Genomic DNA, 12,237 nt, shown 5'->3' with positions numbered 1-12,237 from the left:
ATATATACAACACAGACTACTTCTTTGCTCAGAAGGCCAGTACTTCATTTTGTAAGGAAATTAAACTTGCCTGACTTGATTTGTTCTTGAACAGCATACACTAGCTGTTACTCATGTCCTCATTTTTCTTTAAAGTGGTTATAAACTATTTGTTCCAGTATTTTTCCAGAAACAGAAATTAAGCAAATTACAGTGCCTTGGCTATTTGTGTTCTTTTCCCCTCTACCTCACAGCTCTTTTTCCACTATCTCACTTGCTCTTTATGAGTTCTCAAATATAAATGAGAATGGCAGGCAGATCTTTAAACAGAATTCATTTAAGTTAATCTGAATCAGCTGATCTGAAAAGTTCTCTACCTGACCTAAGTAGTACTCAGTTATTTTACCTATTCTTCCACACAATGTGAAGCTGACTCTTTCTGCTACCAGCATTAATTGTGGTTAGTTATAACTATCACTTGTCTGCAACATTATTTGTAATGAAAACAGATTAACCCCCACAACACAAGCAAGAAGTACCAAAAGTGCCCCCCAATATTAACCACTGCCCAACTTCTCAGGATCACCTCCTGACAGTTCTTCCTCTCTGTTGAGCAGCAAACATTTTCCTTGGTCCTCCTCCTGCATCCCATTTTGTACCTTGGCATTTCTGATTTCATGCCAGTAGACTCATAATAAACATATATTCTCACTCCTAGTGACCTGACCTATTTCCAATTCTTAAATGCTTCCTTATATCTGAGGTCCACAAAGAATGCATGGTTTAGCCAAGTTGCTTTCTTACTATGCAACCAATCCTTTCTTAGTAGCAGAAAACCTGCATTACTACCTATAATACTACTTACACAAGATACTATAATCTATATTTACTTTTTTTCCCCTTTAAAAAGTTTTCTCACAAATTTTACTTACTAATTATCTAAGTTTACTGAAATCTTCCTGCTATTATACATACAAGACTAAGAAAAGATAACATAACTTTGGAAATATTTGGGGAAACTTGCCCCTGCCCCCCCTCATCCCCAGCAGGTGTTGTAAATAAAATTAAAATAAACAAACCCATGATTTCTGCTCTCTGTACTTTCAACTTTTTTCTAGTAAGACATTACTTTTACATTTTACAAGTTCTAACAAAACTATAAACTGGAATTTATCACAGAATCACAGAATGGTAAGGGATGGAGGGGACCTCTGGAGATCAATCATCTTGTCCAACCCCCCTGCTAGAGCAGGATCACCTAGAGCAGGTTGCACAGGATCGTGTCCAGGTGGGTTTTGAATATCTCCAGAGAAGGAGACTCCACAACCTCTCTGGGCAGCCTGTCCCAGTGCTTGGTCACCCTCAAAGTGAAGAAGTTTTTCCTCATACTGAGATGGAACTTGCTGTGTTCCAGTTTGTGCCCATTGCCCCTTGTCCTGTCACTAGGCACCACAGAAGAGAATCTAGCCCCATACTCTTGACACCTGCCCTTTAGATATTTATAAGTGTTTATGAGATCCCCTCTCTGCCTTCTCCTCTCCAGGCTAAAGAGACCCAGCTCTCTCAGCCTTTCCCCATACGGGAGATGCTCCAGTTCCCTAATCATCCTCACAGCCCTCTGCTGGACTCTCTCCAGTAGTTCCCTGTCTTTTTTGAACTGGGCAGCCCAGAACTGGACCCAGTACTCCAGATGTGGCCTCATCAGGGCAGAGTAGAGGGGGAGGACAACCTCCCTCGACCTGCTGGCCACGCTCTTCTTAATGCATCTCAGGATCCCATTGGCCTTCTTGGCCACAAGGGCACACTGCTATCTCATGGATAACTTGTCCACCAGGACTCCCAAGTTCTTCTCAATCCACTCATCACCTAGCCTGTATTTGTGCTTGGGATTGCCCTGACCCAGGTGCAGGACCTCACACTTGGCCTTGTTGAACTTCATGAGGTTTGCACGGACCCACCTCTCAAGCCTGTCAAGGTCCCTCTGGGTGGTATCCCTTCCCTCTAGAGTATCAACCACACCACACAGCTTGGTGTCATCCGCAAACTCGGTGAGGGTGCACTCAATCCCACTGTCCATGTCCCCAACAAAGATGTTAAATAGTACTGGTCCCATTACGGACCCCTGAGGGACACCACTCGTCACTGGTCTCCACTCAGACATTGAGCCTTTGACTGCAACTCTTCAAGTGCGACCATCCAGCCAATTTCTCATCCACCAAGTGTTTCCCTGTCAAATCCATGTCTCTCCATTTCATAGACAAGTATGTTGTGTGGAATAGTACCAAGTGCTTTGCACAAGTCAACAAGAAAGTATTCCCTGACCTGATCCTCTTTCACCAAGGGTATGTCTTCCTTGCTCCAGACTTTGCTCTTGTTTCTGGGGCCTGGGATTTCCAAAGGCCATTTATAACCACAACCTCTTTTTCTTCTTCCATGTACCTCAATGAAGAATTTTTCTCTGTGTTCTTGGTAACCTTCTTAGAGGCGTTAGAATGATGCTATTAGGTGCCCTGTAAGTCTTCTCTTCTCCAGATCAAGCAAGCCAAGGTCATTCAGCCACTCCTTATAGGGTGGCTGTCTGCTGGACTCACTCAAGTTTATCAGTATTTTTCTTTACTGTGGAGCCCAGAACTCTGGTCTCATGAGAGCCAAGTAACAGGGAATAACCACTTCCCTCAATCTACCAGCTATGTTACTACAGCTCTGTCTGGTTAGCTTTCATTGATGACTCATATTTAGGTTGCTGTTCACTAGGATCCCAGTTAAAGAGAGGTGTTACAGCCTGGGGACAGCTGAGTACAATTCTGTGGCACATTCTTCTCTGGCTGGGGCCACAGTCCCAAAGTAGCCGGCTGTGCACTTCCCTTGAAATTACCAAATGAGCCAAGTTTGCTTAGCAACACACCTTACTGGCTAATGATTCATAGAGGTACGCATTTGATAAAATGTTGTTCTTTGGTAGCTACTGCAGAAAACGATGGCTGCAACCATTACCTGCTTAGTCAGTCCCTCTTTCCACTGTCCAGCTGAGGCACGTTTTTGCACTGGCAAACCATTTAGTTTGGTAACCAAACCAATGGCAACACCATTTCTGCCCTGGCAAACACAGTTGCTCACAGGTAGCATGCACAAGCACAAAGCACAGAGAGGGAAAAAAACACAGCAGGAACAGTCTTGGATATAAAATAGTCTCCTTTCTACACAAATCTTGTTCTCATGACCAGATTACCTTCAGGTGAAAGTAAAGATTGTTCCTGAAGTTTAGTTGCTTCCAAGTATGTCTGCAACGGCTTATAATTCTCAGAAGAAATTCTAATTACACTTGAAATGTTAATCCCAAGATCCGACATCACAGGCAACAGCTGAGGGTTGTGGAAATCCAAAATTATAAAGTAATGATGGGCACCATCATCTGGTTCATCATCTGTTCAAAACACAACAAAACCAGATTAGAGCAAGGATATTTAACAGCTAAACAAAATTCTTTTTCTTCTTGCCTATATAGGGATACTGAAAATTAAGACCAGAGAAACAAGTTCCTTTATAACCTCATTGGGATAATTACATACAAGTTTCAAAATATGTGCATTAGACTGAAGTTTTCTGTAGCAAACCACCTTGAACTCAGCAGGAAGAATAAAAGTCAGAAGTAAAATTTGTTTGGAGAAGCACCAGGAGAAAAATTGGAGAATCTGATTATAACTAGAGTGCTAGTTGTAGCAGCATTTCTGTAATTGCTTCTCTTTAAGAAGGAGTTTAGTGTCAGGACATACTCACATGCTCTAATGGTAGTTTAAGCTATCTTATTTCTTCCTGCATAAAGCTGGCCAGGGAGCACACAGAGAATAAGTAACTGTGTCTTAGCTGAGAGATGATATTAGCTGTAATAGTTTAGAAGGATCAGCTGCAGGTATGAGCTGACTCAGTGCTGACTGCTCCCTGCCCAACAGGTTCATGTTAGCTAGATGGACTCCCTGTCAAAACCCTCATCAGCTGGTAATACCAGCTCACATTAGTCCTTTTAGTTGGCAAGGGACATATCCAAGTTCATCCTAAAGTACAGATGAGAAGTTTCATTGACTGCCTGATCTGTTTGGGCTTATTATGTCAGTAGAAATACTCATAGCAACATTTCAGTACCAAAGCAAAAGGTTAAGTATTATGTAAGTAAAAACGAGCCCTCTAGAAGCTTGAGTCTAATCTAAGTTAATTGCGCAGATTCCCTTTATGGCCCATAAAGAAATACAAGTATTCAGACAGGTATCAGGTGATTTAATTCATCCAGCATGGTTATTCATCCTAAGACAACAGAAACTGCCTGCTGAAGTTCCTGTATCTCTCCATCGATTACGGAACACATACAATTAATGCAGATCCTTCTTATGCCTACTAACACAACACATTTAAAAGTCCTTTGACCACTCCTCAGCTCACAGGACTCATTCATCCAAGGGAGAAAAAAGGGCAGGAAGAAAAGGCAGCCTGGCACTGACATCTGCCTGTGCTCAAGTATATAGCTAGGGCTGTGCAAATGCTGCTACCACCTGGAGCAGCAGGCTGGCAACACGGTGGTGTCTCCTCTTCTTGTAACATTAAGTAAACATAAAAGAACTTAGGAATTTGGAGAAGGACTGAGGAAGCTGTCACCACAGTCCAGTACATATATTGCATAAAGCAGAATCAAACCCAGAAGAAAACTAGTCCATTATATCACTGCTAGTACTGAAACTGAACTACATATTTTGATGCCTCAGTTACTGCAGGAAGAAAAAGCATGAGCACATACAATTAGTGAGCATTAATGATTTCTAACAAAAAAGACAGATGTCTGCATAGTGACTAGTGATCCAAAAATTCCAATGTATACATGCTAAAGACTGCCTGCCATTCAACAGTTATAATTATGATTATGCTAATAATCATGACAAATTAATAATAGTTCTAATAATTAGTGACTAGTTCATACTTAAATGATGAAAGACATCAATACAAGTAATCTCAATATTATTCAAAAGCAGAAATATTCCATTTCAGAAAGGTGATAACGTACTAGGGAGAAATGATAAAATGACGGTAAGCTACTAGAAATAGATACAGATTGTCTTTGAGTCAAAGACATGGTATCCTGGTTCTGGCAAGGACAGAGTTAATTTCACAAGGAGCCAGGACAGGTGAGCCAAGCTGGCCGGGGGCTATTCCATACCATGTGACGTCATGCTCACCATAAAAGGGGGCCGGGCGGGCAGGGGCGGGTTCGGTGTGGCTCTGGGACAGGCTGAGCGTCCGGTCGGTCGTGGGATCGGTAAATTGTTCTTTGTTATCACCCATTGTGAATATCTGTTATCAGTACTGTTGTTGATTGTTTCCCTCTCCCTTGCTGTCCCAGTAAACTGCCCTTATCCCAACCCTCGAGGCTTTGCCGTTGTTTTTCCGTTCTCTTCCCCAGCCCGCCGGGGGAGGGGTGAGTGAGCGGCGCGTGGCACCCAGCTGCCGGCTGGGGCTAAACCACGTCACATGGTCATATATAAGCAATAGCTCAGAGTACGCTTGAGTAAAAATTGTGGTGCTTTTTTTTTGTTGTTGGTTCTTTTTTTGCTTGATACAGCTATAGCAGAGTGGCCAAGAGTGCTGAAAAAAAATTTCATTGTATCAACTTTAAGGATCATCCAAGGTTCTTCATGTCTTCTGCTCAGACTCTTGTAAAATATGGAATATGCATGAAGATTTTGAGAGTACTATATTCTCAGCAGAAAAGTTTCAGAGATCTACATGTTCTTGACAGTGAGAAATGGAGCTGGCACCACTTTGTCCCAAGACATGAAACAAAACTTTAGCGTGAGGTCCTTAAGAACCTTAATTTCCATGTTCTTGAGGATAGGAATTCCTGACATAGTTGTTTCATCACACTTAATGTTCATTTAGAATAGTCTCCAGAAGTCTTGGCAATACTTGACTTCATTTTCTCTCGGTATGGACTTCTAGGTGGAACTGCCAGGAAGAAAAAGAAACAATTGCCTCTCCATAAAACAATAGCTGTGTTTTTCCTGTAGCCTAGGGTGAAGGGTTTACAGAGTGCTGTCCCTTCTTAGGACTATAGGTACCTCCTCACTGTCTTCCTCAGCACGACTAAAGGAAGTAGCAAGGTCAGATTACCTTTTCCATTGTTATGTAGTTCCTTATTGTCTTCAGACTGGAAGTCAATCCACTGAATATATATTTTTTTTGGAAGGAGTCAGAATCAATGTGTTTATTATTAAGCCCAACTGTGTGGTGCACAACGAATGTGGTGAATTATTCAGAATGGCTTCAGCTCAGTACAGTCATAACTAAAATGACCAAGCGCAAAATACCTCAACAATTTCCCCTTTGAGGCAATTTGCAACTATTGCTATTTTGTAAATATCCTTGGGACCAATGAGACAAATCCCAGTCAATAAAATCACAGTTTAACAGCAATGCTAGTAGTTCACAATATAAAGCTACTAAGCATACTAACCAAGGATACTTTTCATGGTTGTTAGTTTTTGGAGGCAATTTGTACTTTCCTTACTTTGTCTTCTCATTAGCCATGGATAACAAGGCAGCAAAGCATGGAAATCATATACAGATACTTGATGTTTTCTCCCCACCTCTCAAGGCAGTACGGAGCAAAAATGTTGGAGCTGCTAAAATTGTTTCTACAGGGCCTAATGGAAGCACATCAATGCCCGCCCAAAGTCATTCTGTACTGTACATTCTGTACAAATTTTACTAAGATGACATGAAATCTTTACATCACTTCAGTTTGGATTCTTAAATGCATGAATGTTTATTTGAAAACTTCAGGCCCTGAAAAACCTTAAAATTATCAAAAGAATGATGTTATAGCCAAGCCTTATCTGAAAAATGAAGAGCTCTGCACAGACAGCTACTATCTATTCTTGTGTACTTTTGTCAGCTTCACTAAGATTCAAGCTTTGCTGTCATCCAACACCTGGATGGATGCTTTTTAGATGCTTGAAAAGTGCCATTGATCTTGAATGAGATGCAGACAAAGGTCTGATGAAAGAGCGAGGAAAGCCTGCAGCAGTTCAACTAGGTAATATATAATGCATCCAAAAAACAGCAAGTGCTTTGCCAGCAGGAGAGATCCTGTTTATGTTGATGTTGCTCAAACATATTATGGTCCAAATTAAATATAACTGTGATCTAAGGAGGACAGCTATGCACATTCTCCAATACTTTTTGTTCCAGTGAAATTTGTAACCATAGGTGCTATGTATTAAGAATAAAGATTTTCTCAGCACTAGTTAGCATATTATTCCTTACTTTGTATAGCTCATTTCTGGAGTAGATTTCTTCAGGTCTCAGTTCTATCCATATGTTTTTTCAGCAAATGAAACCATATTGCCCTTTGAACAGAACCTGGCTTCATCCCCAGACAATGGTAAACAGCTCTGTTATACTTTATAATACAAGGAGAAAGCTGCCTTTGGATACTGACACAAATGCATTTAGTTATTCCGAAATCTTTCTGGAAGAAAGGTTTTCTGTAAGATTTGTTTGGCCGCTTTCTTTCAGTCTTACACATGCTAAAACCTTTTGATGTCAACATGCTACATATACCTCACCTGTATTTTATATCTATCCTAATACTGAGCAGAACACAGTGCCCTCTTCAAATGCAAAGTGGCAATGCTTTAATATTGCCAAATAAATCTTGACTTTTCAACATGGAACAAAACAAAGTACTCAGAAGCTAGGTTGCAAGATTTCTAGCAACTTTATCAAGAGTATAGTTACATTTTTTACATACCAATGTATTTGTCTTCCTCTTCCACTTCTCCCCGTCGCTTCAACTGGGTGTCCTTTTTAACAGAGACTCGTGCTAGAGAGCCTACTTCTGACTTTTTTCCTTTCCTTTCTTTCTCAGCTGTCTTGGCACTAGGCAGGTTCTCCTTCTTGCTGGGAGGTTTAGCTTTCTCTTTCCCTCCGTCTTTTTCCTTTTGTTGCTCTTCTTCTGCCTGACAAGATGAATAAACTAAGTTCTCATTGTAGCCTTTGTGCAGAACAAAGGCCAGACTGCTGTAAAATTTTAGTGGTTCAATTTTTTTATTTGAATACTTTTCCCTCACAGCCACTATAATGTTGATGTGGTGAAGCTGTCTTGAATACTTTGCTTTATCCTTCTCAGACACAACATTCGGTTTATTATAGTCTTACTAAATCATAGTGTTAAAATTTCACATTAAAAAGGAACTGTGAGAGGTAGGTAGACATTATACCTACAAAACTAATGAAATGCCTCCTGGTAGAAAGATGAGTAAAGAATCACTGTGCTTTAGTTACTGCCACTATAGCACTTGCATCAGCTAGAAACCTTCTCTGGACTGAAAGGAAATAAGGTAAAAATTCGATTTCTGTTAAGTCTTTAGCATCTCTGTTAACACTCTTGAGTATGGTGTAAAATGGTACCAGCACTATTTTTCTTTGATGTAAATATCTGTCTACTATAAACTAGAACCAAGAGTCTTGTGCTTATTTCACACAGGATATTACTCAGTCATTCTCATTATTTTCAAACAAAAACACCTACATTAAGTTCTGCTCAGTAATTTAAGAGTAAAGAATGATTTTGTAGGTATCCCAAAGCCTCACGCTATAAATCCAGAAATCTCAGAGTCAGTCTAAAATTAAAATAACCCAAAATATATTAAAGTGAGCTGCTGTAAGAGCAAGAAAACCTCCACCTTATTTCTACCCAGCAGCAGGACTATGCACTAACTATGCAAGAATGACATTTAAGGATTGTAAAGCTAAATTAAATACAATAAAACGATATTAACTTAACTGACTGTTACCATCCTGCTGGTGTCACTTTAAAGTTTATTAAAGCAATGAGAAAAGCTCTCCATGCAAATGAGATAGGGCAGTTGACTACACAGTTGCTTTCCCTAGATTCAGCTGAAAAAGCAGAGTTTCCAGCTGTAGAAGTTGTGTTTAGTTCAAATTCAAAACCAAAGCAGAAAATCTTTTCCTGCTTTCCCTTCTTCATGCATTCCCTTTCTGTAAAATTTAGAAATGCCTTCAAGAGATTCTTAAAGCTGTATGTGCTGTGAAATGGGGGATTTGGATGCTTTCATTATTTTCTTTCAAATTTATTCTACTTTGGACATTTCAAACCAAAGATTTTGATACTATCTTGATTCTAAGCTGATGAACATATCAAAATAGACGATACAATCATCAGGCTACAAACTCCAATCAGCTTTATCTTTTGCATCTGCATAATTTTACATAATTAAGTCTCAAATAAGCAGAGATATTTCTGAACTTGCCAAGATTCCAACAAAGACCACTAGTTGACCTTTGTACCTCAGGAAGTGAAAGCCTCTCCTTTCTAGGACTCTTTCCTTTTCCTCTCAATGTCATATTTCTCTTTCCCTACATGGTGCAGCTTTTTGTGGAGTTTCTAATCTTCCACTCTGTAATTGTGTTATTTTAAGCTTCATATTATAGAATCTTACTACCTCAAACAGTTTTCTAATTCAGAGACACTTCATCTCTTCTGCATATTAATTTAAATGCATATACCTGTCAGTTTATGACATGCTTCTGCTAGTGAAATACAGACATTTATAATGGTTTATTTTTGTTTATTCATTTGCTGTTTTTCTTCTGCCAATCCATTCTATTAACTGGTGTCTATTCTAAAAAACAATGGACAGTTATATGTTGGCTTTGTGAGAACTGCTCTGCTAGTAAAATCCTCGTTTCAACCCCCCCCCAAGTTGCTGGCAATGGAACTTGTACTGTACAAGCTAGTTGGAAAGGATTAAAAATTTTATGGCAGACAATTTAGAGTTAGAATTCTAAATTAAAAGCCAGTTTCTGCCCATTCTATACTGCAGAGTATCCTCATAACTAAGAGTCCTCCAAAATCTTGACTCTGTCCTTCAACTGCTGCTCTCACATTTGCCTATCACATGTTGATAGAGATGTAATCCAGAGAAGCTGACTGTGTTGTCCAGATTGCTTGGCTAAAACAGAGAAGAAATTGTAAGTTCCAGAGATTCTTTAGCCTTCAATACTGACTATCCTTAGATTCTCCAGGGAAATAAAATTATACTCACAAGTGTAATCTTGCCGAATCAAAGCTAAAGGCTCTGTTTTAATATTGACATGCCTAATCTTTAAACTTCAAAGTTATGTTTTACAGTTCGCTTATCAGCACTGGCTGATATCTAAAAGAAAAGACATTTTTTCTCCACTCATTATAAAAAAATCTGCTCTATAACTTCAGCCTCTCAATTTCTCTTCAGATTGAAAATGCTTTTTTCCCCCCTCACATTCTTTATATACTTCTGTAGCTTACATTATCATTTGCTAATCAGTTTTGCAATTGACTTCTATGGGAACAGGCCACAACTTCAATTTATCACCTGGCATTTAATGTTCTTGTGCTTGTGTGCTATACTTCATTCACCAATTATTCCCACAAACAGAATTATTGATAAAGAAATTTACAGACTTCTCAACTACACAAAATCCATGAAAACATTTTCTTCTTGCTTCTTTTACATGCACAGACTGCTTAAGTCTCCATGTCATCACATTTTACATTATAGTTTTTGATCAATTAACAGGGTAAACTATTGCAGCAATTACATGACTTTCTGATAATGGTCTTCAGCTGCATGAATGTTTGCTGGAAGAGGACTATAGCAAAGACCAACTGTTCAGTAAGTTGTTGAAATGTACCACTGACCACTTTTTTTTTTTAATTATAGATGATAGAAAGCAATTAGAGGTCGGATCTGATTGTGATTTTGTGCAAGCTTAGTGAAATTCCTCCTAGAACACATAAGTAATCTGACTGAGGCAATCTTGGAGCTAGTAGTAACAGTCTTGGAGAATATGTGGAAGCGAGTTTTGGGAACACTGGAAAATGTGGTACCCAGTTCTGAGAAGCAGACTTCAAGATATAAACTATTTGGAGAGAGTTCAGAGGAGAGGAACAAGCATAATCAAAAAATACAAACCAGAACACATATTTGGGTTTGTTTAGGTAAATATGTAATAGATTTCTGCAGAACTGAAGGTAAGAACTCTTGCCCTCATATACAGTGAGAAGCAAAGCAGTAGCGGGTTTAAATTACAGCAACGTTGATAAGGTTAGAAACCTTTTCCAAATGGCTACGTTGCAGAGATAGTTGAACACTAATACTGATTGCCATAGAAAAGTGAAAGCAGAGCAGTGAAAGGTTATAAGAAAAGGTTCAAACAACATCTGCCAGGAACACTTTATGTATATTTTATCCTGTGTTAGTCCTGGAGGATGGAATAGATAACTTCTCCAAATTTCCTCCAGAGAGGTGATTCACGATAACAACTTCTTCATAGTGCTGCTCTGCATCTATCCTTGATACCTCTCCAGTAATAACCCCTCCTACCTTTACTTCAGCAGAGATATATTCAGCTGAACCCAGTTTTTAGCTCTCTTTCCTATTGGTCCTAAGACTCAGCTAAGACATTACTACTTATTAGTCTATCAAAGAGTTCTGGCACAATACTTTTTCTTTTCTTTTTTTACCCTGTCTCACCTGCATTTGAGTAATTGCGAGCTTCCTCCTCAAAGTCTAATTAACTCAAAAAAAAAAAAAAGATAAATTTCTATCCACATTTCTCTTCAATTACAGATCTAGGAAGTTAAGCATGAGAAAGCTGACAGCACTAGAATGGAAATGTCTTCATAAAGTTATCTAAGCATCCTCTCTAAGGCATACTACAGTACCTTCTTTTCAGCTTCTCTTCTCTGAAGGTCCTTCTGTTTGAGACAAAGCAGTTGAAATTTCAACAGCTTTCCAGTTAGTGTTACAGGAATTTCTTCACCGCTATCCAGAATGGCTTTGGCTACTTCTATCACCTGCAGAAAAAAAAAACCCCAAAATAACTATTACTTGTATAGTTTTAATATTGCATTTGACATTTATGTTGCATGCTGAAATGAGGAAGTGCTATCTCACATTGTACCGTGCGTAGGTCAAAATGGCCATGCTTTCAGAAAAACAACATATCGGTAAGACACAGAGCTATTCTTTGGTTCTTAAGACCTCAAATGAAGTTATATCTGCATCAAAAGAGGTGTGACCAGCAGGTCGAGGGAGGGGATCCTGCCCTTCTACTCCACTCTGGTGAGACCCCACCTGGAGTACTGCGTCCAGCTCTGGGGGCCCCAGTACAGGAGAGACATGGAGCTGTTGGAGAGAGTCCAGAGGA

At 39.4% G+C, this 12,237-nt stretch overlaps 1 protein-coding gene across 1 annotated transcript in view; it reads right to left on the bottom strand.

The window, feature by feature from the left end:
* The window catches only part of SPAG17 (sperm associated antigen 17), a 118,004-nt gene that overhangs the window by 81,575 nt on the left and 24,192 nt on the right, over positions 1-12,237 (bottom strand). The window contains exons 4-6 of the mRNA XM_054810419.1: positions 11,753-11,884; positions 7,775-7,982; positions 3,209-3,403 (exon numbers count right to left, since the gene is read on the bottom strand). Of these exons, the coding sequence (XP_054666394.1) occupies positions 3,209-3,403; positions 7,775-7,982; positions 11,753-11,884 (535 nt within the window). The remainder of the gene's footprint in view (positions 1-3,208; positions 3,404-7,774; positions 7,983-11,752; positions 11,885-12,237) is intronic.

Source organism: Grus americana, chromosome 1, assembly GCF_028858705.1.
Source record: "Grus americana isolate bGruAme1 chromosome 1, bGruAme1.mat, whole genome shotgun sequence".
NCBI lineage: Eukaryota > Metazoa > Chordata > Aves > Gruiformes > Gruidae > Grus > Grus americana.
The sequence above is the reverse complement of the archived record's forward strand: the minus strand, read 5'-3'. Positions and strand labels throughout refer to the sequence as shown.